The sequence below is a fragment of the Nyctibius grandis genome, chromosome 4 (assembly GCF_013368605.1).
Source record: "Nyctibius grandis isolate bNycGra1 chromosome 4, bNycGra1.pri, whole genome shotgun sequence".
In the NCBI taxonomy this organism is placed as follows: domain Eukaryota; kingdom Metazoa; phylum Chordata; class Aves; order Nyctibiiformes; family Nyctibiidae; genus Nyctibius; species Nyctibius grandis.
In genome coordinates this window covers 4,514,761-4,542,434 of record NC_090661.1, presented here as the reverse complement: position 1 = coordinate 4,542,434, position 27,674 = coordinate 4,514,761, and the positions used below count along the sequence as shown (strand labels likewise).

Genomic DNA, 27,674 nt, shown 5'->3' with positions numbered 1-27,674 from the left:
TGTTCTGATGTGAACTGAAAACTTCAATGTGAATTGAACCTTTTATAGCAGAAGGTATCTATAAATGTATAGCCTTCGCAGTGGTTCAGAGTATACTTCAAGTGGCAATTCATCACTCTTAAAGAGAGTTTAAGAGTTTTGATTTGTTGTTTTTCTTAAAGGCTTGCCCTTCTCACCAAAGGTAATACATATTGGCTGATACTTCTATCGTCCTCTAAGTGTAAATAACACATAAAGGACTTTTTGTTGAAAGATATGAACAATTCTAAGTTTGTCATCTAGTACATTAGAAATAAAACACCATTTCGCATTTGTAACCAACTCTGAAGGTGTCAGGACTTGTGGAAAAAGTTCTCTTTAGAGAACAAGTTCTTGTGCCATAAAAGCATTTTGGTAGAAGTTGCACATAATGCTTAACATAGTACTTTTCTTAAACAGGTATTTATTAAGACAGGTGGAAAGCTGTCCAGACCATGAGGTTCAAGAGGCGAGAGAAGCAGTACAAAGTCTAACTGGCAGCCAGGTACCAGAAGGTATCCCTCAGGGTTCAGTGCTAGTTCTGATACTAATTAACACCTTTATTAGTGACCTAATGGGACAGAATGCACTCTCAGAAAGTCTGTGGATAATGCTGAATTAGTGGTGAGCAGCTGATATGCGAGGGTAAGGCTGCTATTTAGAGGGACCTCAGACTGTAGAAACCTCAGAGATCCAGCAAGGGCAAAGACGAAGACCTGCACCTCGGCTGGAATAACCCCATGAAACAGTACAGATTGGTTCCTGCCGGTTTAGCAAGCAGAGCTGATTTCTTTCCACTCTGCACTGATGAGGGGCTGAGTGAACAAGCTGAACCTAAGTCAGCGGTGTGCCCTTGTAGCAGCAGGTGAAGGAAAGTGTTCTTTCCCCTCAATTTGATGATTGCAAAACTGCACCTGGAGTACAGTGTCCAGTTGTGGGCTCCCCAGCACAAGACAGACATTGACATACCAGAGCAAGTCCAGTGAATGGAGCACCAAGATGATGCGGGGCTGAAGGACATGACACATAGTGAGAAGCAGAGAACTGGGTTTGTTTAGCCTTAAGAAGGGATGGTTAAGGGACGGGCTTCTGATGTCTTCCTCTGCCTAGCAGAAGGATGAAGAGAAGCCAGAGCCAAGCTCTTTCTTGTATCACAGGGACTGGAAGAGAGGCAACAGATACAAGCTGCAACAATGGAAATTATGATTTGATATTTCAGAAGTAAGGACGGTCAAACAAGACATTTCCTAGAGTAGTTCAGACAGAAGCAGCAATGTTCAGAACTCGACTAGCTGATGCCTGAGTCAGCTATTGGAACTGAGCCTGTTCTGACAGGGGACTGGACCAGATGCCAGCCCCCAAGGGGTCCCTTCCACCCTCTATTATTCCGTGACAGTTTACACAGTATGCAACATCTTCATAGTTCTCCTGGAAACAACTTCTCAGTGACTCTGAAGATTGTGTGCAAGTATGTCTGTGTGCATGCTCTAAAAGTAGGTTTTTTCCCTCCAACTATAGAAATGCTTACAGTGCAACAGTAATCACTTTCCAACTAGCACAAAAGCCAGAAGACAGTAGGTTTCTAAAGAAACAAAATAAGGGGTAATAGACATTTACTATTCTCACGAAGTCTCTTCCTTAAATATACCAACGTACAAAGAGCCTCACTAGAGAAAGGTTTTCCACAAGTTAAAACTACAATACCATATAACTATAAAACCTATTCGCCAAAGGAAGCTACGTTACCTGTCTCCTTTGTATGTGTTAAAATTGGTAAAAGTTAACTGACATGTGACAAGCTTTTGTTTAAAAACATCGCAGTTCCAACATGAAGATCTAAAAATATATAGAGATGAACCCAGTAAAAGTTTAGTTTTCTGTAATGTAGAAAATGATAGAAATTATATAATTATAGAAAATGTCTATATACAAACACATATATTGTTTAATTTTCACACAAGTAAACAACTTTTACCAGGTTTATCTACGTCAGAACTGTTTCTTTAACTCAAAGTAGTGCAGTCAGGAAAAGTTTCTCACATCCTCTTGGAACGTGTCTCAACTGTTGTCTAAAAATTTAGAATTTTATCAGTAGAAACATTTAAAGCATAAGAACAGAAAATGGACCAGTAGCAGTCAGTTGGAGCCTCTGCAGCAAGGCAGCGCAGGCCCTATGCTAACACTAGGAGGAAGGTCTGGGAAACATCCTGCCTTAACTACAGCCCTGTTTTAATTACCTCTATCAGAGGAGCAAACAACTTGACTGCACATCAAAACCTGTGTTAATTCCTCAGACAAAGAAGGACAGAGTCAGTGATAGGTGATCATTAACTACTAACAGCATTTTAATAACTTTTTACAGCAATATTTACCATACTTTTCTTGGAACTTTTCCTACCGAATGATGTCCATGGCCTGATAGATGATTTCAGACTGGTCAACTCCAATTACTTTCTTCGCGCCTGCTTTGGCGGCAAACATTGAGAGTATTCCAGTTCCACAGCCAACATCCAAAACCACCTGAAATGAATAAGATGTTTATTTTTACCTCCATTTATTTCCCTTACTATGATTTTTTTTTTACACTTCTTTCTACATCAGTGAGATACCATACCCTAACAGAAGGAACAAATGGTAACATTAAGTCTTACTGTTACATTCAGAGATATCCAAGTCAAACTGCAGTTCTAACTCCACACCCTCTACTACCTTTTACAGATAGACAACAAAGCAGACTAGCTCCAGCTGCAAATGAACTCAGTCCCACGGAGAAACAATCACAAGCAATTATTTGGGCAACAATTAAAAAGTTACTTGAACAGCAGAAACAGGAGATCAGAGCCTGAACAATTTTAATCAGTGAATCACTAACAACTGAATTCAGCACTGCCATCAAAAAAACATATTCTAACTGCAGTTTCTCATTAAGAGTCTATTCATAAACTTTATTTAGGAATCCTCTGCCAGAAACGGCCAGTGCCTCAAAACAGCTATGGCTCAAGATGACTAAATTTCAAAATGGTAACTGGCACAATTTTAACACCTGGAAATGTTTTCTGTCTAACACTATTTATAATCGAAATAGGACCAAAAAAATCTAGGAAGATGAGATCCATAAGTTTTCCTGAAAGAAAAATAAACTTCATCACTACACTTGAAAAAAGTACACTCAACATAGCAACAAGACTCATGCAAATACTTGTTTTTGGTATCTCACCTATTAGCTACTATAGGAAGACTAAAAAGTTCAAAAAAGCGAAGCGACTAAGAAAATAGTACCACATGTATTAATCAGTAGAGTTGAACTGCTAGCAGCGCTGAACTTCATAAAGCAGCAATTTTACCAAGAAGCTTTGTTCAGGCCTCGGTACCATAATAGTATATTTCTTCTAACAGCTGAAAACTTCTCTACAGCTTAAAAACTAACACTTTTAATCTTGAACGTGTTACAGCAGATTTTTAATCTACGAGTTTCACATCTGACCTTTTCACAGAAACACAGAATATCTAAGGTTGAAAGGGACCTCTGGACATCACTCAGTCCAACCCCCCTCGCTCAAAGCAGGGTCAACTAAAGCCACTTGCTCAGGACCATGACTGAACAGCTTTTCAGTATCTCCAAGGATGGAGACTCCACAACCTCTCTGGCCAACCTGTGCCACTCTTCAATTGCCCTCACAGTAAAATAGCATTTCCTAAGCTTTAAAGGCAACTGTTTGGATCTGTGCCCATTGCTTCTTGTCCTAACCCTGAGCACCACCGAGAAGAGTCTGGCTCCACCTTTACTCCCCACCACCAGGCATTTATACACACTGATGAGACACCTCCTGAACCTTCTCTTCTCCAGACAAAACTACCCCAGCTCCTTCAGCCTCTCCCTGTATCACAGATGCTCCAGTCCCTTCATCACTTTTGCAGTCTTTCACTGGACTCACTTCAGTATGTTCATCTCACTCTTGCACTGGGGAGCCCAGGACTGGGCACAGCACTCCAGAAGTCACCTCCCTGGGGTACAAGAGAAGGTTTATTTCTCTTGACCTCCTGGTGACAAGTCTTCCTCCTAATGCAGCCCAGGAGGCTGGTTGGCTGCCTTTGCCACAAGGGTGTGTGGTGCTGGCTCATGGTCAACTTGGTGTTAACCAGGACCCTCAATTCTTTTCTGCAAAGCTGCTCTCCAGCCAGTAGGCCCCCAGTCTCTACTAGCATGTGGGGTTATTCTTCCCTCCCCTCTGCAGGATTTTGCATTGCCCCAGGCCCTTTGCACAGGACTCCTGTTGGCCCATTTCTCCAGCCTGTGGAGGTCCTTCTGAATGGCAGCACAACCATGTGGTGTATCAAGCACTTCTCCCAGTTTTGCATCCTCTGCAAATTTGCTGAGGGTGCCTTCTGTTGCTTTGGTGACATCATCAGTGGTCTGATTGTTAGACTTCTACCTAATATAGTTAAGCTTTACTAATGGTGCTCAAAAATTCCATGCACTAAATCCAAAAACATTTTGAAATCTGAAAATCAAAAACGTTTCCTAAACACTACGTACAGTCACTCGTATCATGCATAGCATTTAAGCATTAACGGCATCAGAACTGTAAAGACAGACTTCCTTCCCTATACAAGAGACCTAAACAAGAGAGTAAGCACTCTAAAACACTTCTAAGATAACAGGAACATTGAGTCACCATTACTAGTCATAAAAATAATTTATTAGAAAGGAAAACTAACTTATTTCACTGTCTCTCCTTAGCACAGCATCCAGTGTTGTAAAAGCTGTCCTTACAGCTTTCATGACATTAAAATTTTTTCCAAAGAAGGCATCAAATCACTCAGTAATCAATCCCACACTTGAGAATTATAACCCCATTTTACAAAATATTTCAAGGTAATAATGCACTCTGCTGACAAACTTTCTAGCTTATGAGCTGTTGAACGTTCTTGCTTTGCCACAATAACAACTTGCACATGCACTTTTAAATTTCACCTGACAAACAGAATCAAAGTACTTGAATGCTCTGCACATTAGGTCTGCTCGCCTTGCCTTGCATACAGTTCTACACATTTTGATGATGGACACAGAGCAATGATTCTGAAGCCAGCATGAATAAAAATAGCCATTTATCCTTAGCAGCATAGTGTAAGTGAGCTTCTGCTGTAGTGTACCAGGAAGCAACGACTGAAAAGTTGACTGCCACCTGTCTTCACAGAGCAACTTACCATCTGGAATCAGAATAGAACACATCAGCATGATGAATTTTTTACAGCATCTTGTGTAGAGGCTGGCCACAGAAGCTGTGGACAGAGTTACTTGTTCCACTTGGAACTCTTTGCAGCTATGTTCCAATAGTAATCAATTCTACAACTCACAAGTTACATGCGAGTACGTGATGGCTACAGAAATCCCCATGCTGAAGTCTTCTGGAGACAGAATGGAAAGTAAAAATCAATGTTCTTGCAGCTGCTGAAATCTCATGCCCCCTAACATCATCTATTCTAACACTTTACCCCTAGTAGTTAACAAAATTGCTGAACCATGAAAGCTGGAAGTCAGAGCCAAAAATAAACCTCTGTGAAAGAATGATCTTGATGTACAGTTGCATCAAAGAGAGCAATCACCACAAATTGGAAAGAAATCAAAACAGACACCACTTTGGACAGTTGCCCTGGTCACTTAAAAACCCAGATAGAATTCATTTAGCCTCAGGCAGGGGATGGGGGTGGAGAAAAAGGCACTGGAGAGAAAATATACAAGCTGGAACACATCTGAGGAACAGAAAGACAAGCAGAATGATCACCAATTAGCCTCAGGACAAGGGTCCACAGCTAATGCATTCTTGCAGTGATCACATATGGCCTCTCACCAGAGATCTGGAGCAGCTGGACTGGTGATTTGACTATACCATAGTGTATTGCAGCATCACATCCTTCTCTGCAGTCTAATCAAAACTGATATTCTACTTTTAGGAACAGAAAAAAAAATTACTTCAAATTCAGAAAAACAGGAGGTCAGGTAATTTGGCCAATTAATTCCATCACTGAACTTTTAGCAGGGACAATGTTTAAAAACTCAGGTGTTTTCCTCAGTATGGCACTGATGGCTGCTTCAGACTTCTATTCTATTACAAAAACTAAGCATGGCAACAGTGCTTTTCTAACCAATTATTTTTCTACCAAAAAATACTCTCGCTGTAAAATGGACCACACTTCCTTTTACTGAGTAAGGCCACCTTAACTACTCCTGCTAGGTAATCTAAATTGTCCTATTCTCATATCAAGTACATCTGACAGGTGGAAAATAAAGGCAGCAAACAGGATTCATTCAAGCTTTGATAATTTCTGTTGAAAGCTGAGAGAGAACAAACAAATTGCCTGGTTCTGAATAAAGTATGCATAATAAACAAATCTCAATATTCTGTTATCATCTGTTACATGCAATCACACCTCTTTGGGACACTACAGATTTGCATCAAAAGCTAGTACGATCAATTAAGCTCTTGTAACAATCTCCTCCCTACCCACCTCACAGGTGTCCTTTCAGAGACAACAAAAAGCATCACTACATGTTTTCTAGCGAGGAATACCATATGGGAGTTCTAGGAAACAGGGAATCACGACTTTTACTCACCATTTTTTTTTTTAATTGTAACCAGACTTTTAAGGAATAACAGCATATTTCCTCAAGTTGGAAGTTTCACTCATTAGCATGGTTCTGAGAACATCATATGATACATAAATTAAGCAAAATATCTTAACAGTTCCTTCAGCAGAAGTCTGTAACAGATGTCACCTCAAAGCCAGATCTCTGAAAAAAATCCCATGTGTTCTCCATAAAAGCGTACCAAGTGAAAGCAACCTTGACATTTGGTCAGGCACGGAAGTTAAGCAGGGCACTGATCACCTGGATGGAAGCTGTTCGGAACTCAAAGTATTGAGAATCTTTTCCTACATTCTGTCTCCATACACTATAATGGGTTTGGATACACTATGAATTTGAGGTAAAACTGATCAAAAAACTGCTGTAAAAACACCAAGTTCAGAAACCAGTCTGAAGATGTTGCGACAATAGACAGGCTTTTCTTTAGAAGTTGAATGCTTTTACATGAAGTAAAAACACAGATGAAGCACGCACATTTTCTAGCTGATTCCTGAGCAAGTGCATCCACAGCTGGGGCTGAAACATTGTCTAGAACAGTTCACTTGCATTTTGTTCCAAAAGTTACCAACAGGTCCATACAACAGAGGAGAAACACAACCAATCCTGAAAAATTACTGTTCCACTAGGACATATGTTCCACGTAATTTAAGATCAGTCTTACCCTGTGAAAACGTGCAGTTATCAATTTTAGGGGCATCTGTGAAACTAAATTTCTCCCAAGAAAGTTTTCTTTCCTTTACTGATCTTCCTGCTTTGTTGGATGAGACACCCAGCTACCCAGTCACCCGCACCTTTTAAGTAGACAGCAGCATAATGTTTCTTAAACACTTTTGCTTATTCTCTCTTTATAACTAAAGAGCTTAGAAATGTTTAGTAGAAGCAGGCTTGTGACATGGATTGAAGCAAAAAGGAAGAAAACTCTTTACTAATGTTTTTGTGCTGTAGTTGACAAAAGAAAACTGAGGTAAGACATACAAAGACATACATATCTACCTAGAAATACCTCCCACCTAACAAAACCATATCTAGCACAATTTCCAACTGAGGAACTATCAGATGGATGCACTTTTATTACTTCCACCACTATTCTGAAGCCTTCTATTATCACTTATTAACAAAGTCTCAATCAAAACCAAAATAAAAAACCAATAGTAATTGCCTTCCATAAACCTAGACATCCTGGTTTCACATTAAGAAATATCCACACACAGCTTCAGAATGGTAAACACTAAGTAGAGAAAAGCTAATCCAGAACAGAAGGCTGCACAGCATAACTCGGAACACCACAAACTCAACAGCAATAGCCAGCAGAAATACACTGTCTTCACAAGAAGAGGATCATAACTGTGCAGGAGTCATAACCACAGCCAGATCATAAACGAGTCAGTGCCATCTCTTCTCACTGCAAGTGAAATACTAGGTCCTGGTTCTAAATCCCTTAATAATAACCTAGTCTGGAGAGACTAAACAACACTAATTCAGTAAGTCAGCTGCATCTGAATTCTTCCCCAGTTCTAATTACACAGTGCTTCTAGGATGTTTTTACTGTATCAGGCACAAACTGAAATTCACTTAAATTCTGGTAAAGAGGCCCCCTAAGCTACATTCCACTTAATATACCGGACAAGAAAGACTCAACCTAACCCCAACATAATTAATGAACATCCCGACATGGCACACAGAACAATGACAATAGCGATCAGCACTTCTGTTATCAGCAGTTTGCACCCTCCAGCAGCTGAATAGCACTCTACCACCTAATAAAGCCAGAGTACATTAAATCAGATCTTGTCAGTGCAATATCCCATTCCCAAAGCTACAAAGTAGCCAACCTGAAGGATTTCTACCACTTGAGAAAAAATGAAGCACAGAAATTATTGTCTTTCTGAGCTGTTTTACCTACCTTGTCCTTGAAGATATGGGGGTTTTGATAGATGAAGTCACGATAGCTTTCTGTACGCACTTTATCCTATGATTTAAAGGATAAAAAACAATGTTCACTTTTTCTACTTACGTACAGTATATTGTTTAAAAATGCTGAGAAACTTGCTTTTTAACTTGGCCTAAAGACGTTTTGTGTCTACTGCCCTTATAAGGGCTCTGCCATCACAACACTTTCCATATTATATTCTTCCAGAATTTACTGTCTTTGCAAATTAAGCCAGCTGAGCCTCTGGAGGAAAAATAAGAAGCTTACACTTTTCTGACCTGCTGCATTTGATTTTGGATGTTTCAAAGTTCTTAATACCTCTTCACCACTTTCCAGGAACAGCAGTAGTAGAGTAGCAATACTGCATCAACTTTACATAACAACCTTCTATACAATGGTAAAAGTTTAAGTCACGAGCTCATAAAACTTTTCGTATCATTTTATTCTCTGACACTCCTGTGACATTCCTTTGAAAAAAGTTATGGATCAAATTAACTTTTTTTAATTCTGAACAAACTGCAAATTTGCAAACTTGACTACAAGCTAGTAACTGAAGCTGTACAGACCATTCTATGAAAGCCCAATATAATAAATAAACAAACTTAACTGTAATACAACATGACCTGAGAAGCTGGAATGTTTTCAAGCATACAACTGAACATTTACAGTATCTCAGTATATGAAAGCTAACAGTATAACTCAATCTACCAGCAAGGTAATATATTAAAACATTGATTCTCTTTAATATACATGAGCAAGTTCACAAACTGACAGCCAAGTATAGGCTTTGGAATTGCTGTCGCAGTTTAAGTGTTAGAGCAAAGCAAAAAAAAATTTTTCAGCAATTTTTATCTAGTGAAGACAACACTACAAATAATACTGAAGCATAAAATCCAACTTTACATTTAAGTTAAACTTGCTTATATTTAAGTTAACATTTTTCTACTACAGCAGGTAAGAATTTTTAGAAACAACAGAACAACTAAAGAAATTTTCTCTAGTGAGAAAGACCAAAGTATTTTAATAGAAAAACAAGATCTAAACACAGAGACTAAGAACAAAGGCTATGTTCATAAAAATTGTGGAGACAAAAGAAATTATTTTGAGGCTTGAAAACCCTAAAATCCAGTTTTAAGTTTAGGAGGATTATCACACACACAGAGAACGCAAAGAAACTGTTAGGGATGATTTTACAAAATTGTACTTTAAAACTATAAATAATTAATGTGAATAAAAAAACTGGGATCCTTTAAAATTGTATTGGTTTACTATGATGTTATATTCAGAGCAACTATTTTTAGTACTTCACCTCTATTGTGGTATATAAAAGGATTTGCTGAAACGACCAAAAAAGTTTAAAAAAAAAAATCATAAGGTTCAGCATCAATCGAGAAAGCAGTGAGCTGGAAAGCTTTCAGCCTTACATCCTGCCCACTCGCACTGCCCCAACACTGCCCCAACTTAATCAATACCATTCTAGCTGCTGCCTCTACGATATGCACTGCTGCTCAAGTGAGCCACACTCATTCACTTCAGGTCTCTCTATTCATCAATTCCATTCTCTCACTCGCCATTTCAATGTAATGCCCTTTTTTTGTTTTGTTTTTAAAGAAAATGGTAAGGGAATTTATTAAGATGAGTCAAGAAATTCTTGAGGAAAAAAACAGAACAAGGGAAACACCAGCCATTTGGCCAGCATGAAGTAACACTCTTTTCCCATCTCTAAAGTATTTGCAGCAAAAAAACACCAAATTGAAACTTCATCCTATCACTACCAGGCATAAGGAAAAAAAAGGTTTCAAAAAAGAATAGTGTCAGAAACAGACTTAAAATTCAGACAGCAAGACTCCTTACTTGAAAATTTCAATATAGCAAGCCACTATATTTATATAAATAATGTAGACATAAAAAAAAAAATATCAAAGTGAATGTCTAGCATATAGGAAAAAATTCAATGCACATGATAAAAATCAATTGCTTTCCTATGTTTAGGAAAGTCAAAAGTCTTCTTAAAAGCATTCTGACAAACATTCCTTGAAAACAATAAAATATGATTTTGTACCAATGTCCTTGTGCAGAGATGCAGAATTATTATAAACTTGATCAGCAAACAGAAAGGCTTCTTCACCCTATAACATCTCAAATGACACCTTATACAACTGCAATACCACACTTCTATCATTTTTATTTATCTTCAAGACTTTAAAAATATTTCTCTAGACTATATATTTTGGAAAATATTCTTCCACCTCAGCAGACATCTCTGTGCCTCTAAAATCCACGCCCCCCCCCTAAAAAAATTAACCTCATGCTTATACTATTCCTAACACAGATTCATGTGTATTTATACATTGGGGCCACTAAATGATATACAAAGCAGAAAACTTTATATGCTACCTGTATGGACAAAGTCACTTCACAACTCTGTATTCTATCTCTACATTAGGCAGTAATTTTATTTATTTGTCTCAAAATGACAAAACTGTTTATGACTTTCACAACTATGATACTTTCTCTTAAAGAAAGCACTAAGAGATTTTGATTTTCATGTCAATTATAAGTTGCTGGATTTTGTGTTTGTTTTTTTTTAAAGTTAAAAGGGCATACATAGGTTTGCCTTTGAAGAGATTTAAGCCTTAATTATTTTATCTTTATCATATAAAAGGAACATACAATTTTTCCTGCTGTTCAATGTCATGTTATCAGTGCACAAATATCAACAATTTCTGTTTACCTAAAGCAATAGGAAACCACAATATTTGAGAAGTGGTTTTGCCTGACAGATTTCAGTTGTTAGGAAAATATAAACTAAATAAAAATATTCACTGTCTGTACCATGTTTTATCCTTTATGTTTTAAGCACCCAGGAAAAAGCTGCTTTTGGCAAGGTAAGGTTGTGGTATAGATATTGTAATATATTTTCAAGCATATCCGTAGAGTAAGTGATTTTATGTTCCTAATGCTTCCCATAAACAGAATTTGTACAAAGGAAATAAAACAGGAAAAAGATCTCTCAACCCAACTCCTAGGAAAAAACTATCATGGATAGGAAGGGTTAAAAATGCAGCTGCTCTGCAGTCTATTTATGGGCACACAGCCCACTTCATTCCATCTTTCCTCTTTAGTCCCACTAAGATGCAGTTGAGATGACTTTCTAACCTTTAGCATCTCTTCGTGTATCCCATAATGCCCATAGGAGCTGAAGTAAACACCATCCTCATCCTCGTGAAGGTCTGCAATGGTGCTGGATGACGAGCTGCTCCCGACATCTGTGTTCATCACAAAATCCTGTGCAAATTGCCTGTAATCAATTTGAAATATACCCTTGAGACATGTTTATGTGACCATGAAAAGGAGGCGAGGGTAGAGGGGGGAGAAGGGGCTTGGAAGAGATAAGGAATCCAGCCTGCACAAGGGCTCTGACAACAATGGGATGGTTTTAAGCGTGCCCAACCTCCCTCTGCCGGCTCCTCCAGGCTGCTGCACCACCATTCTCCCTCCATCACCCTCCTGCAATGGCTACTTTCTGCTTTCAACCAGCAAATATCTGCAGTGAAACATTCGGACTTCATTTCTGTTTTTAAGGAGGAATTATCTATTTTGTGCTCACTAGTACAAAAGCTAGTACCACAGTGGTCAAAACATGCGTTTTAGGCTGTGTAATGCAGGTACAGACTCAATACAACAAGCAGCACAAGAACTACAAAGCATACATTGCTGCATGACTAGCGGCAGGTAGAAGAAAGTACTTTAAAACTGAAGCATTTGGGTGGAAACAAACCCGAGCTTAAAATTCAATTTATTACTTGAATTTCATGCTGCTTATTTTTCCTCCTCCGTGGCCTTGCATTTCTAATACGCATGTTCTCTTCTCATTTCTCAAAGCAGTTTTGATGGCAAAGTACACAAATCAAAGGTTTTATCATGAAAACACAACTAAAAGTTGACGTGCAAACAGCTCATGCTATACCCACAATGAAGTGTAAAAGCAAACACTCTTGAGCCAGACAATATTCCCTCCAAGGTCTACCACCCAACATCAACAAAACTTGCATCCTAGACCACTTCGAGGCAGCCAAAGCTCACCTTTAACAGTGCTCATACTTTCTTAAATAGGAACTTAATGTATAGAAGCTGTAGGTAACATCTCATTACCAGTACCACCCCTATAGAACAACAAAAACAAAAATACTATTCCACTCCTGACATGTCAAATACTTCTCTGCTCAACTAGTTTGGACGGGGAAGAGAAGGTGGTAAAGGAACTCGTATTAAAGTTTTTCAGTATCAGAAACTTCCTATACTTGCTGACATACAGGTAAAGGTCTAGATCTTATTTTTAATATTGTTCTTTACTATAGCAGTTTGCACTTTCCTTACTTTTAAATAAATATCAAAAAGATAAAAATGGAAACTTACAAAAAATAGATTCTATGACATACATATAATTAGCATTTTATAAGATTTAATCCATTTTCAATTTAAAACTATTTACAATGGATTCAGCCAACAGTTCCTCCAGCCTACGCACACAACACAAGTATCAAATAAACCCTAGAGACAGAGCTGCCCTCTTGTCTTTTTAATCAAGAAAAAAGCAGGTAAGTAAAAACAAAAGCCGTCATCTCTAAACAGGGGACAGACGAAAAAATTCAGGATATACTAGCCATACTCTTAAATCTTTAAGTTACATCAAATGCGAAAGGCCATTTGTGAAGGGGAAAAAAAGGTCACTAGGCCTCCATCTGTCTTTACATTGCACCCCTTTCAGTTCTCATAATTCAACAAGTCTACATGGTCTAGCAAACTTGAAAAACATTACTGCAAAAATTATTTCATATTTAATTAGTGGGTGTCCTCATACTATTATTCCAGGGCTCAGAAAGCAACAATCTCTAGGGAGCTGCATGACTGATCCTGAACAGGCAGTCACTACAAAACCTACAATATTTTTTCCACATTTTAGAGAGCAAGACCTGCATAATGCAATCATGTTGCAACTGAAAGAAGTTGCAGTTATTTAGTCTCCCAAGAAGTCTCTGTAGATAGGTAGAGCATAAGAAAGCTCCTCGATCTAGTGTTTTGGGGTTTTTTTTGTACTCCAGAAGTTGAAGTCAGCCAACCAGCCTGCTAAATACCAGTACAAACCTATTTCTGTGACAGAAATCAGTAGAAAAATAGGTTACTGTAGAGTAAGGTCCTGTATACTATTCTTGCTCCACATCAGACTTATGGGCTATCTTTATTTCGCAGAGGTTTACCTGAAAGGAAACATCCATACATGGTCTCTTTCAATGGCATCACCTCCAGCACGGACCAGTATCACTATGAATTACAGCATGTAGGCTACTACAACACAACTACTTCATCTGTCCATAATTTAAAACTGTGTTGCTTCATCAGATCTACACCTGTCTATTTTTTCTGCCAGCCGTTCTCTGATGAAGAGCCTGCATTTACAACAGCAAATAATTTGATATACCAATCTCAAAAAGAAATATTTATGTCTGATTGAAGTTTAGAGAGCTGAAAAGAAATTGCAATTGATGACCTGAAATGGCTTTTCTTTCTTTTAAATGAAAAAGACAGGAACAAGAGTAAGACAAGATGGCATACAGAAAAAACAAGTTTTCCAAGTACGGTGACAAATTTCTCTCATTCTTATTGTTCATGATGAATTCATGCATAATGTACACAAAGATATCAGAAGAGTACTGTATGCTATAAAGTACAATTTGCAAAAGTTAAACCCAGAAAAAGACAAAACTGTTCCTTTTTGACATGTATAATTGTTCACAGCTGGTAGGATTTGAACACACACATGAATTTACTTTGGTATGCTTAGTTACTAATAACACCAAGCGTGTACTCTCAAAACATAAAATGAACCCTCACATATATTTTACAAAACAAGGTTTTTGCCGCTTTTCCACAAAAGAACATGAATTATTTCTCCAAGTCTCTTACACGCAATTTCAGTTCTTCAGTGCCCAATCAGTGTGATCGTGACATGACATGTTTGTATAGGATTTAAACTCATGTGATCCAAAAAGAAGTTTATATTCCCATTTTATCCATAAGCATCAGCAATCCATATTTTGAAGACCTCAAGATTTAGAAGTAGCATGGGCAGCTATGGGGATGTCCTGATTCATGAATGCTCTGAATATTCTTACTAACAGAACCCATATCCAAGACTGAAAATAAAAGTAGCTGAAAAGCTGGTTTATTCATCTCACTGAGGGTTTCTCTGAACTGTCATTGGATTCTACTACTAACAATAAATGTTTGGAGACATCTCTCAAAATGTTGAGAGTCCCATATTTAATTTGTCTATACCTCCCTCTTCTCCATTGTGTACATCTTCAATGTTTAAATTCATATTTAAAGGACTAATGGAAAAGTGTCTGAAAAAGAGAGAGTGATCTAAAGCAAAATACATGTTTCTGGGCCATGTGCTTATTTAGCTTTCCTAAGCATACTTTGCTCTTTCAATTTGTGAGGGTTTTACTGATCATCTACAAGATGTTTACTAATCATCTGCAAGATAAAAGTGAAATCTACAGTCCCAACATAAATCATGAGTTTTACTCCGTAGTTACATTCTACCACTTCTTTGAATTTCTATTGGTCTTGAAACATGAATATCTCATCTTACCTGAAACATATCAAATAAAAAACCCAAAAAATTCAGTTCAAATACTTACTTCATTTTTTGAAGATCGTCTTGTGCTCTAGCCAAGGCTGCTTCTGCGAGTCTTGCTCTGTGTTCTGCATGTTTTAATTGTTCAAGGAGCATCATGGTATCATTTAAACCATTAGAAGGCAAAACGTTTGCAGGTTCGCAAAGGTCTTCTATATCTGATGAAACAGGGAGGGGGGAAAAAAAACCCCTACTAGTCACATGTTGCTTCACAGCAGCTCATAAACATATGTTTTCAGCGTTGCTATTTCTGGCTTTGATGATTTGTAAAAGTAGTCTGTTTTACAAGAAGCATCACTGAATTTGACAGGACTAACTGCAGAACATACTACTACTCAGTAAAAAAGTATGCTGGAAGCAAGCTCTAAGTTAACAAAGCAAATAAATCCAGAATGCAGGCTTCTTTATATACCAGTGTTTGATTACTGATAAAGGAGACATTAGGTTTAGGCTGTAATTAAGTTAATTACAGTCGTATTCTCTATTTTTCCAATTATGTTATTCTGAAGCAAAAAGGGCTGTTAATAGTAATGGTAAAAGATAAGAAGGTATATAAATTCAACATTTCTTAAAAGTAGACAGTAACTCTTAATTTTCAAACCAATTCCTTGGGCTTTTATAAAGCTTATGAACACACAGAACTCAAAAGAGCGTAAGCAGAATGAATCTAGATGAAACACTGCTTTTTAACTACCAAAACTCAGACTCTGCACTAGGTCCCATTCATCTCTTGCTAAATTCATCAGATGATTTCAACAGATGTCACTGGATAAAAAAAAAACGTGCTACTGTGGTTTTGGGTATAGTAAGAAGTTACAGACAGCTTATTGGGCAAAATACTTCATTAAAAAAAAATAAAATATCTATCTATTCCTTTTAATCATGGAAGACTATTTGGCCTATGGGACTGAAACAAAGCACAGATACTTAAAATATTTCAGAGGTTCAGATCACCTCCATAACCCTTTAGCAACTGCAACAGCATCTCAAAGCATCTCAAAAGTCTATAGCTTGGGCAAGGAGCACACCATTAGGCAGGAGCTGATACAGTGAAACACAAAATCTCTGAAGTAACCAGCCAATGTCCTTTACCACACATTATCTCTGCTATCATGCAGCAGGGCTCACTTAGAAAAGGGCAAAACTGCATTGCAGACTGTACAGAGAAGAAAAAAATCCACAAGCCCTAAGTACCTTATGGTTTAGGTAAAAGAAAGATGTACAATCAAGTGCAAAATAGGAAGAGATTGGGAGGATCATGGGCAGCAAAAATAAGTTCAAAAGTCAAACTGAATTCTCTCAAGACCATCTAATGAACTGTCATGAGAAACTAAGGCTGCTTGTACTGATAGCTAGAACCGCTAAAGAAGCAGAACTCTTCTATGCCACTGTAGTATCTTACACTGGGTTGGTCCAAAATAGAACCTGTATAAAAGATGAAGATATTTTCAACAAGGCAAACTACTTGCTCCTTACTTATAGCATACATTTTTGAAAGAATACATCTGATTTTCAATACCTACATTTAGAAGCTTTAAAAGCTTCATAAATCTTCCAATTAAGTTTGGGTGGAGTGTCTCTTTGACCTGCTTCATTACTACATGCAGCATCTCCACTATAAACATGTTTACAATAAGTGAATGCAGATAACAAAACAGGACGAGGGAAATCTCAGCCATTAAAAACCAACGTACAACCCGTGGTAAAAATTTCAGAGTGTGCCTTAATGCCATGACTACAGCTAGTATGTGGACTTTCTCAAGTATGTAAATCAACTGAATAACAGTGATGATGCCTCATGTGACATGAACTCTGCCAATACCGCTTTTACCCCACAATGCAGTACAGTCACACTGAAATGTATTTATTTACCAAACTGAAGCAGGAGATCATCTTCTAGCTCTGGTTTCAAATATTCCTCTCCTTCCCAAGGCAGTGGGCTGCTGAGAGAACTCAAATATGCTGCTGTTGGTTTCTAGACAGAAGGAGAAGAGCATGTAAGCTAAGCTTCTTTGAAAACACCAGCCCTTCAATTTCATTCAACAAAATAAGGCAAAGATCTGTTCTTCCACCCATTAAAATAAATGGGGTACTATTAAAGTAGCTTTGTAGCAAAGGCCGAGAAAGTTATTACTTTCTTTACTTCAAAGCATGACTAGCAAGAACAGTGGCTCTGACAACAAGTACTCAGCGTACTGACACTACAACGATGGTGATGAGAGAACAGCATAAAACTGCACCTGTGAGCTAGGCTGGGTCCCACAGCCCAGGAAGCTACAGGATCAAGGAATTCAGTACAAGCAGTAAAGCACAGCAGGCTGACAGACATTGAAGGATACTTTTAGGACTACACTGCCATCAGGAACCAAGTTTACTCAGGTGTTTGGCTGTGTCAGACCCATAGCTTACAACAGGGTTAATCAATAAAGCCAAGATACTAATCTTGCAAAGTGTTTTTACACAAACAGCTCTGTAGGGACAAATTTCAGAAATGTTATATTCTCTCTCCTGTTTGCATTCTATCAGTTAATACTTTGTCACAAAGAGGAGAGGTCAGATTCTGGACTTCAGTTTTTGTGTTTCTGTGTTTAGTCTGCATAGCTAGTTACGCCTTAAATAACTATTTGAGGATTTAAGCAAAGATTTGAAGATTTCAGTAAAAAATGCTTAATTACATAAGATGATACTAAGTCTAAACCTAAACTTTTAGGGAACAGCCAAAGAACATACTTCAAAGTCACAGAATACACAAATATACCCAGGCCTAACTTAAAACTGTAAGTTCCCATCAGCTTTCCTGTGTTTCTGATGTCACTCTAGCAAAGACTAATTTTAGATTCTGTCACCTAAGGGATCAGGTGTTGTCCTTACTAACAGCACAGTTGGGGCATAGCAAGCTCACAGCCCCAGGAAAGACTTGCACCAACATACATGCAAGGACTGAGGAACTTCAGGTATCAAGAAGAGAAGCCATTACTGGAGTGAGACAGCAGAGTCAAAGGACAAGATGAATTAACAAAACAACATGATACTACATAGCACAGGCTTTTTACAAGTCTGAACATCACCTTCTGGAAACAATAAAACTCACATTAATTAGATATATTTAAAATGAAAACAACTTCACATCTAAATAAACCAATCCATAGCTATTTTAATTCCTGTAATTTCTTATTTATAGAACTATAATACAAAATTTCATACTTCAAAAGCGAAATTGAAAGCACAGCACCTTGATTTCCCATTCTCCAGACACAGATTACAGAAACAGCATGTGGCACACCTACCTTTAATCTAACAAAGTTTATTAGTTTAACGTATCCATAAAAATCAAGTCCTGAAAAAGAAAGAAAGGAGAAAAAAAAACCAGTGCGCTTGCATTACAGAAAACCCACACGTGTTTTACAATTATATGAATACTAATTACTTGTTCAATTGGTCAGCTTCCCCTTGGGGTGTACACCACTATCTTGTGCAGTCTTCCCATCTCAAGTTTGCCATCTACATTTTTCTTTTCCTCAGGACTAAACCAGGAAATTGTCACCCTCAAGAGAAATACATTTGCCACAAATTAAGAATGGAACACATGCAAATACGGATTATGAACCAGGACTTCACTCATTTGGCAAGAAACTACAACAGGACAGACACATTTATCTCCTACTAGCTATCTTGCTGATGTTTTAGGCTGTTGTGCTCCTTTGTTCATATTTTTAGCTTTCTACTTAACAAAACATAAATTGAGCCTACTCATCAAGAATACTCCCCAATATTGATTTAAAACTGCCACCTTGCTCAGAAATAACAGTAGTTTAAACACAATTGTGTACTTTCCTCAAGAACGGCGAGGATACTGCATAAACTCAAAATACTTTCCATTGGATTTTAGACAGAAAACAGAGCAGATCTTATAATTTTATATATAGATTTCTAAATGCTTCATGTAGTTCCCATCCCCTTATCTCCCTCTCTCTCCTTTGTAGTGCACGCTCTTAGAACAGTGTTTCTTCAATGTTGTTGCCCTTCCCCTGCTTTCCCATGCTGTAAGATACGAGTTTCAGGCTCAGTAGTCCAGTACTTACCCAACTCCTCCAAAGCCACCCCCCACTTCACATATATCCTCCTATATGTACCTTCCTTCAGGCACCATCTTGGTGTAAAGAGATAGCAGTTTCAAGTGATAGCCAACTTTACGCTTCACTTGGAAAGAATAAACCAGACATTGGCGGGTTTTACCTTCCTACAATCACCTGAGGGAAGCCAAGACACCAGCAGTACAGCCCAGTTGCTTGACCTCCTGGTGGATACATCCACTTTGGTCTCTGCTAAGCTCCCAAGCCCAACACCAGTGTCACCAGTCAGGCAAGAGTTCCCAGTAGATCAGGTAAACAGCTCTTATTCCAGCATGGAGTGGGCTGGCTCATGTCAATCAAGTAGGCAGTGGGGATTCAGCACAAGTCAGCAGAGATCAATCTTACTTTGGTTACTAGCCAAGAGTTTTACCAGTAGATAAAGCATACGGGAAACGGCCAGCATAAAGATAACTATAATAAGCATTTTTCTAGAATAGCTTATCTTGCTCAGTCTTGGAATCTTCAGCTACAACCAGGAAATCAGTTAGAAACAAGCTAATCTTCACAATTTATTTTAAACAAGATGCTGATATGCAGAAGAAAATAACAAGTCATGAAAAAAACTTACCATATTTCTTGATTATATCACAAACATTAAACTGATGCTCTGTGTTGCAGTGGGAGAAAACATCTTCAGCAGAAGTAAGCAACCTGTAAATAATGATTTATTAAATATGCAGCATTAACATGTTTAAAAGTTGTAACACTGCTGAGTTTTATATGCTCTGTTCTGACCTGCTAGGTAATGCATTCAGAATACATCATTTTTGCCTTTGAGAAAGGATGAACATGTACCTGCTTATTCACATACTCTACAAAGAAGCTTTTACCTTGCTTGCAAAACATTTCGCAACAAAAGGTAATAAATGCAAAACTTTGACAAAACCACGAACCCTGTTAACTTTCAAAAACCCCTTCAGAGCAAAGACAGCATTAAATCCAAAATATAAAAACTGTATATACAGGAGGTGAGCTGACCAGCTAGATCTGCTGCATCAAAATAAAAATCCTTATCTATTTACTAATGAGGGGGGAAAAAAACTAAGAGAATTCAAGAGACGAACTTCCATAGTGCTTTAGGGTGAAGAGAGTGGAATTACCTGCTCTCCACACTACTTCTTCCTCCTTTAGTGTGGATTTAACAGGCCTTTAGCAGAAAGGCCGTATATAAGATCAGGAAGCAACAGAGCACTTACAAACTCCGTGTTATTTATTTTCTGCCGTGGCCGCCTCCCGCAGGCTGAGTCTGGGCGCTCGCACCCCAGCCCCCCTTCTCCAAGGGGCTCCGGGTGCCACCGCGCCTCAAGAGGCCCCTCGACCGGGCAGGGGGAGCGCAGGGACAAGGAAAGCGGCCCGCGGGGCCCTCGCAGCCACACCTGGTGCAGAAGAGACAGCGGGTCCGCAGGCCCTCGGCGGCGGCAGGGCCTTCCTCCTCCTCCTCCTCCTCCCAGGCCTCCTCGCCATCGGACAGCTCGGGCATCTCCTCCTCAACGGGCGGCCCGCCGGCCCCTGTGGAGGCCACAGAGGAATTACTGACCGGGGAGGGAGAAGGGAGAGGGAGGAGGACGAGAAAGGGGGGGGTCGGCGCGCACCCCGGCACCCACCTGCGGGAGCGGCGCCCGCCCGCGAACCCATGGCCCCGCCGCCCCACGTGCGCCGCTTCCGGGCGGCCGCCCCGCCCCTCCCGCGTACGTCAGCGCGGAGGGGCGGGCCCAAGAGGGTTAGCGCGCCCCCTGGCGGGGCCCTCCGGTCACGGGCAGTGCCGTCACCATTAGCGGCGGCCCCGACCGTTACTTTTCAAACGCCCGCGAGCGGCCGCAGCGGCGCAGCCGTGAGGGGGGGGCGGGGCCGGCGCCATCTTGTGCGGGCCGAGCCGTGGAGCGGGGCGAGGCGGAGGTGTCGCTGTCAGCTCTGCTTCCAGCCGCCCGCCCCTCAGCGAGGCAGCCCCCGCTGTTAACGCCTGGTAGCCTCGCAGAAGGGGGAACCAGGCGGAGGGATGGCGGGTCACGCCGTCAGCCAGCCTAAAATAAAAGAGGTTATTTCTGCTTGGAGGTGGAATCGTGCTGTGTGCGCTTGACAGGGGGCTGTCTGGCAGCCAGGTTTCTGTTTCTTAGAAATAGCCTGGCTGCGGTGGGAGAGTTAAAGGAAATAACGCATGTGTATTGGCTTTTAAAGTTTAGCAACAGACCTTTAGAACTGAGGGACTCATTCAGACAGAGAAGTTAAAAGTGTTTTTTAAAAAATCTAGACAGAAAAACAAAGCTTCAGGCTCATCAGCCGAAGAAGGCAGTATTTGACATTCTAGGTAGGACAGAAAGGTTACCAAATCTGCTTCATTTTCTTTCTACCTGTTGTGCCTGACAGAAAGGTACATCTCTTCAGAACCAAACAGTGCCTTTCGAGTGGTTCGCATGGTGCTGCTAAGTAGCACATGGTAGAGGAAATGTTGAAGCTAGAAATTTTCCAATTTGCACCCTCAAAGTGTATAAAATCACATCTGTAGTACCACAAATACTTCCAAAAATAATGAAATTGTTGTTTTGCCTTGAGCCTGGCTACCTTATATGACTACTAATTGCAAGAACAGAGGTATGCTGTGCATCCTATTAGCACTGGTCTGAATCGGGTGGCTAAATACAGTATTTGTGCAGCATCTCATAACTGAACAAGGGTACAGTCTATTTCTTTATATGACATACTTAAGAAAGCTCCTATATCTCATCACTGCTGTTAGACAGCTGCACCTCCTTAGGCATCATACATGGATTTATGTCTGTCAAACTAATAAATCATCTAGCCTTGCAAAGAGTTATAGTCGTTTTTAAATAACGACTTGTACTTTTGGATAATATAGATATCTGCGAGAAGGTTAAAAATAATCCTTTTTTCTTCACCCGTTCAGTTGGCAAAGTTAGGGTGCTTCTGCCTTGGCACTTCTGATCAGAAGATCCAACGTGTGCTTTGCAAGCTGATTTGCCAAACTTCCCTGCTTCCCCCACTTTGGTCCACATCATAGCGCAGTCTCACAACGCATCAGATTCCTTTTTCAAATGAAACCACCCAGCTGCTCCAGGACTGCAGGTCACAGGATCAAACTACAGCTAGCCTAAATCTTGAAGCACCCAGGTGCTGGGTTTTCAGCACCAACAGTTTTGCTACACTTGCTGTACCACACTACTTGTCAGGGCAGACTTGGCAATAGTCTCCTTCCTCTTCATCTCCAATCTTGTTTTTCCTGAGAAGCTAGTCTACATTATATTTATTTTACAAAGGCTTAATCTGCCACAGCACTCAAGCTTGATCTGTAGCACTTGGCATAAGGGGAGGTACCAGCTGCTGGTTAGTACATGATAGGTAATTGTTGCTCAACAGAGGGACCACCAGCGTTAATCATCATCATTGCAGGTTTTGGTCATTTCTAGAGGGATGGAACCAAGGGTCAGATTCTAGTCTCATTCTTAGAGTGCAAATTCAGTGGTCTTTGATCAATATAAAAATACAGAGATTTGAATTGATCGGCAAGTTAAAAAAAGGGGGATGCAGAATTCAAGAAGGAAACCTGAAAGTCTGAATTTACTTGTCTGGATTACAATCTGGTTTCTAATCTGTACTTGTAAATCTGTCCCATATAGCTTAATTTTCTCTTTCACTTACCCTCCTATCTCTCAAAGCTAACAAAGAAGGCTTTTAAGTACGGTACTAATTAAACAGATTAGGCTTGCCTAGTTATAGGCAAATCCAAAGGGACATGAAAAATCTAAATATGGAAACTGGTTTTAGATAAAACCAGAATGACAGGCTTGAAACAGGATCTAGGAGCTACTAAATCAGACTCTTTCACAAATTCCATTTGGTGTTTTGTTTTTAAATTCCATATCCATTTGGTATGACAAGGTAACACCGATTCTGCAAACGCTACTTAGTGGTATGAAACAATGCTTCTCATGGAAATCTTTTTTCCTTACATAGCAACCCAGTACTACTCATTGCATTAGAATTAATGCAAAATGGTGGCAAAATACGGCATACCCTGAACGTACAGAAGAAATCTAGGCAAGTCAGATGCTTCTACCTTATTCTCCCAAAGTAGGGTCTGATCCCATGAAAGAAACAGAAGTGATGCAGAATGATAAAACACTTTTCCTCTGCTCTCGCTCAAGCAGCTAATCGCAGAAATAGATTTAACAGCCACTGCTCTGTCAGTAGCGCTGGGGCTGATAGCAGCAAAAGCAGAAACAGCAGCTGCTTTGTGTTTTACTGAAATTCTCCCCCACTGAAGGGGCAAGGGGTCACTGATTGCATAGTCTTTGCTCCATTGCACACCCTCCGCTATTGTTGAGTCCACTCGGAGAGCAGCAGACTGAATGTGCCGCACAGCCTTGTAACCAAATCTTCTTTTTTATTATTGCTTGAATTAAGATTCTCAATAAATGTAAAGCACCTGTTCATTTGGGTCAGTGTATATAACATGTTGGGTGAACACTCTATGAAATCCTGCAGCAGAAGTGTATAAATTACACTGGTACCTCTTGAAATATGATCATCTTTGTTACAATCTCCTAATCCTTGTAAAGGGATTTGCATGGTACAGGAAGATTTACAATGTAATGGATTACTATTTCATAATCCGGGCCAAGGGGAAGAAACTTCAAATATTTACAGCTTTTTACTGCATTTCAAACTTTTTTCCAGATCTGGAAGCACAACACTGTGGAGGCTGTTAGAGAATGTTTGCACACAAAATATGGTATCAATGTGTTGTTGTGGGCTTTGTTTCATCTGAATTTCCAAGCATGTGTAACTTCATTCTCTACCTGCATCACTCTTTTGTGACCACAGTGCTTGTCATTATTCAAAAGCAAAGAAAGTATATTAATAGAAATTGCATAGGAAACAAATGAAACATTTTTGAGCAAACTATTTTTAAATGGCTGTGACTTTACCCTGTGTAAAATGTATTAGAAAAAAAGAGAGAGAAAATATTTAAAAGTTAATATTAAGGAACCAAATTACTTCTTAGTTGTGTAGTCAGAGTTACATTTTTTCAATTGTAACCACTCAAGGTCGCCAACAGAACAAACAACTGCACAGAACCATGAAACTCAAGACTGAAGACAATTTTTCAAAAGCATTTTCTATCTAGAAAGTCCAAAACATCTGAAATTTTACACTACACTCCTTGGATACTAAACCCAGCCTGCTACATGTGAGTGCCAAGAATGACACTCCCAAAAGCACAGAATATGATCACATACACTTTTGTTCTCAGTTCTCCTATCCCAGTTTGTTGCATTTTTTTTATTAAATTAATGACGCAAACTCTTTGTAGCAAGCAGTCTAAAAGCAGATAGTGGATTTTTCACTAAGCCTTTAAGATGTGTAGTGATGTGGAGGTTCTCACAAAGCTGTCACTACCCAACATCACACAGCGATGAAAAGCATAGCTGCAGTGGTGATAGGTGCGACAGAAGGAGGTACAGAAACCTCACGTTTTGCAAAGGGGCATCACTGCAAGTAAAGCATCACTAATGCCAGTGACCTCCTTACACCTTTATTACCCTCTCAGCTGACAGGTGGATTTAGACTCTGTTAAAATAGTTAAGAGCTTGCAAAGATTTAAATGAAACATAAATCAGAAAATTTGAGTGCCAGTTAGTATACAGAGGGAACAAGCCGTAGTCAAAAAATATTTTTTATTCCTATCATCAGGAAAAATAAGTGATATTGAAATCAGAACTACTAATCTGGATTTACACACTCAGTCACCATGCTCAGTCTGTTTAAAAGTTTTGTAAAATGATGGCCATATTCCCCTTAATGTAATTCTGAACTAAGATAACTGACAAAGCAACTGGGCAAAGCCTGTGTAGGGCTCACCCTGAAGGTAGGGTTAGGTTTAGGCTTGAGAGAGAAAGCAAGCCTAGATCTGCAGCTGAAGTGGGGCTGGAAGGGACTGCCAAAGGAAAACATGGGCTTCAAAATAGAATTTTTTCATCTGAGCAGGGGTAGGTTTTGGTTTGTTGGGATTTTTTTTTATTGGGTTTTATTTTTTTTTTTGGTTTGGTTTGGGAATTTTAGGTTTTTTTGGTTTGTTTTTAACAAAACCTCACCCTGGAGCTAGGGTTAGGGTTACCTTATGAAGCATGGGACTCAGTATGTTACACAGATAATTTTCAGTCCCCTCCATTCTTTCTCTATTTGCTCTGCTTTAACATTAAAGCAGTATTTCTCAACCTGTCAGAAAGCCAAAGGAAATACAAATATCACATTCTCCCCCACTTTCTTGCATCAGATCAGCAAACTGATTAGATGGGCTGTTTTCTTTCTTCTGATGTTTAGTCCCTACCAGACAAGGTAGATAAACCAGTGCACTTCAGCCCTTCTCAGTCAGCAACTTTGAGGAATGGCAAATAGCATGTACAGACAGAAATGTAGCACTGTTGGTACAAATACTGCTATTGACCATTTTTTGACGAAGGATTAAGCAAAACCAGTCTCTGCTGCGACTGGGGCAAATCTACAGTGTAGAAAAAGGAGTCATACTACTTGAAGATAAAGTATTTGTGCAACTACAGAAGTGCCTCCATAAAATGAGCCTTGTGCAGCAGCTTGAGGAATACAGGACCATTTCAGGTGCTACAGACCACTGGGATCCAACCAAGATAACTCCAATCAGATAATGTTAAAAAAAAAAAAAAAAGAAAGAAAAATACTTAGAGGCTTAGCAAATCACTGATCTTCAGAGCTACTTTCACTGTTGATGTCCAAAAGGTAAATGCAGTGAGCATCTTATAGGTAAACCGGTGCTCACAGAGAAAGCATCTGTAATTCAGTCTTTTCTATCTGTTAATATCCGTGTTTCTACAGGGGAAAAAATACTTGGACTTAGAGTAAATTGTTGTTAAGATAGACTACAACAGAAATCCTATCCCCTTTTGAAGTAAAATGAAGTGTTTACCTTAGACCACGTCTTTACCATGAAAATATATGATCTCTATTGATTCACAGTAAGAAAACAAGTGAGGACAGGCAGCATTCAGATCAGCTAACAGGTCAAACTAGTGGAACTATGAGGGCTGTGCATTAAAAACAAAAGCAACTATTTGTGACATAATGTTTTTTAAACATCTACAAGATATTTAGTGTCACAACAGTGGATGTTAAGCATTTAGCAAACTCTGGATGTAAGTACCTAGATGAGTTACTTAGAAACTAAAGCCCTTCTTGTGAGGGGCTGAGCATCTGAGAACATCAAGTCCACAGAACCAGCTCTGGTCTGTGTTCGTGAGAAGTAACAGACCGAAGACAGTGGAAACTTGAAGTGTGCCAGACAAAAAAGGATCAAATTGTTTGAGCCTGAAATAGCATATCATAGCTGAAGAAAAATTCAGAAATCAGAAATGGAAAACAGCATTAATACATTTTTTCACAGCTATTTAAGGAATCTAGTGCGTAGTGCCTAGATTTCCAATGACATGAAAGAATGTTGTTAAGAACAGAACTGAAATGCGAGTAGAGGGAGTGTGAAATTTTGTAGATTACAGGATAATAGGGACCAACGGAAGACAGTCATACTTCTCATTTCTATTACACAGGCAGTGTAAATGATTTACCTTGGTGTGCATTAGACCACAGCCCAGACCAGTCTCTCCGTTTTGATGGATGTAACAAAAATACAAGTATTTCTTTGTTTAGCTCCGCTTTCCCTAAGTTGTGACTGCCCCAGCAGAATGAGGAACAGTATTGATGATCATAAGCAGATAAAAACAAATTAGAAATCAGTCGAAAATATAAAAATCAGAGAGTAGGATCAAGCATAGGACCACATCCATTGACACTGCTTTTTGTGCAAAATCATTTTTACTTTCCCAGCAAGGATGGAAGGGAGTATCCATCACATTGCATTTTTCAAAAATAAATTTCATAGTTAACTGAGATGAATTCAGTTAGTTGCTTGCAGCAAAGGATGTACTATTTTACTTTCATTTCTATATCTAGGAAACTGGAGAGACTTGTACAATGATTTTGACAACACGCAGATGGGGAATATTTCAGGAGTTCAAGGTTTTGAAAGATTTATTGCAGCAGTTCATTTAAGTCTTTGTAGAGGATCTATAAACACAGGATTTCTTCAAGTTATTAGTATTGAAAAGATAGTTACTATCTCTTGCTGTAAACTTCTAATGAAAACTCTTTGCAGGAGAAGATACTGGCCAGCTTGGGAAAATTATTTTCTCATAGACA

At 39.2% G+C, this 27,674-nt stretch overlaps 1 protein-coding gene across 2 annotated transcripts in view; it reads right to left on the bottom strand.

Annotated features, from left to right (window-relative positions):
- Positions 1 to 21,092, bottom strand: part of PRMT3 (protein arginine methyltransferase 3) — a 70,694-nt gene extending 49,602 nt beyond the window's left edge. Inside the window, exons 1-9 of one of the 2 annotated variants that reach the window (XM_068398319.1) lie at positions 21,035 to 21,092; positions 20,807 to 20,939; positions 19,999 to 20,081; positions 18,585 to 18,634; positions 17,170 to 17,272; positions 15,302 to 15,455; positions 11,754 to 11,895; positions 8,568 to 8,633; positions 2,417 to 2,538 (exon numbers count right to left, since the gene is read on the bottom strand). In XM_068398319.1, the coding sequence (XP_068254420.1) occupies positions 2,417 to 2,538; positions 8,568 to 8,633; positions 11,754 to 11,895; positions 15,302 to 15,455; positions 17,170 to 17,272; positions 18,585 to 18,634; positions 19,999 to 20,081; positions 20,807 to 20,939; positions 21,035 to 21,065 (884 nt within the window). In that variant the 5' untranslated portion in view covers positions 21,066 to 21,092. Of the gene's footprint in view, positions 1 to 2,416; positions 2,539 to 8,567; positions 8,634 to 11,753; positions 11,896 to 15,301; positions 15,456 to 17,169; positions 17,273 to 18,584; positions 18,635 to 19,998; positions 20,082 to 20,806; positions 20,940 to 21,022 lie in introns of both variants that reach the window. The other variant, XM_068398318.1, reaches the window with a different exon arrangement.
- Between the last annotated feature and the right edge of the window lie 6,582 nt (positions 21,093 to 27,674).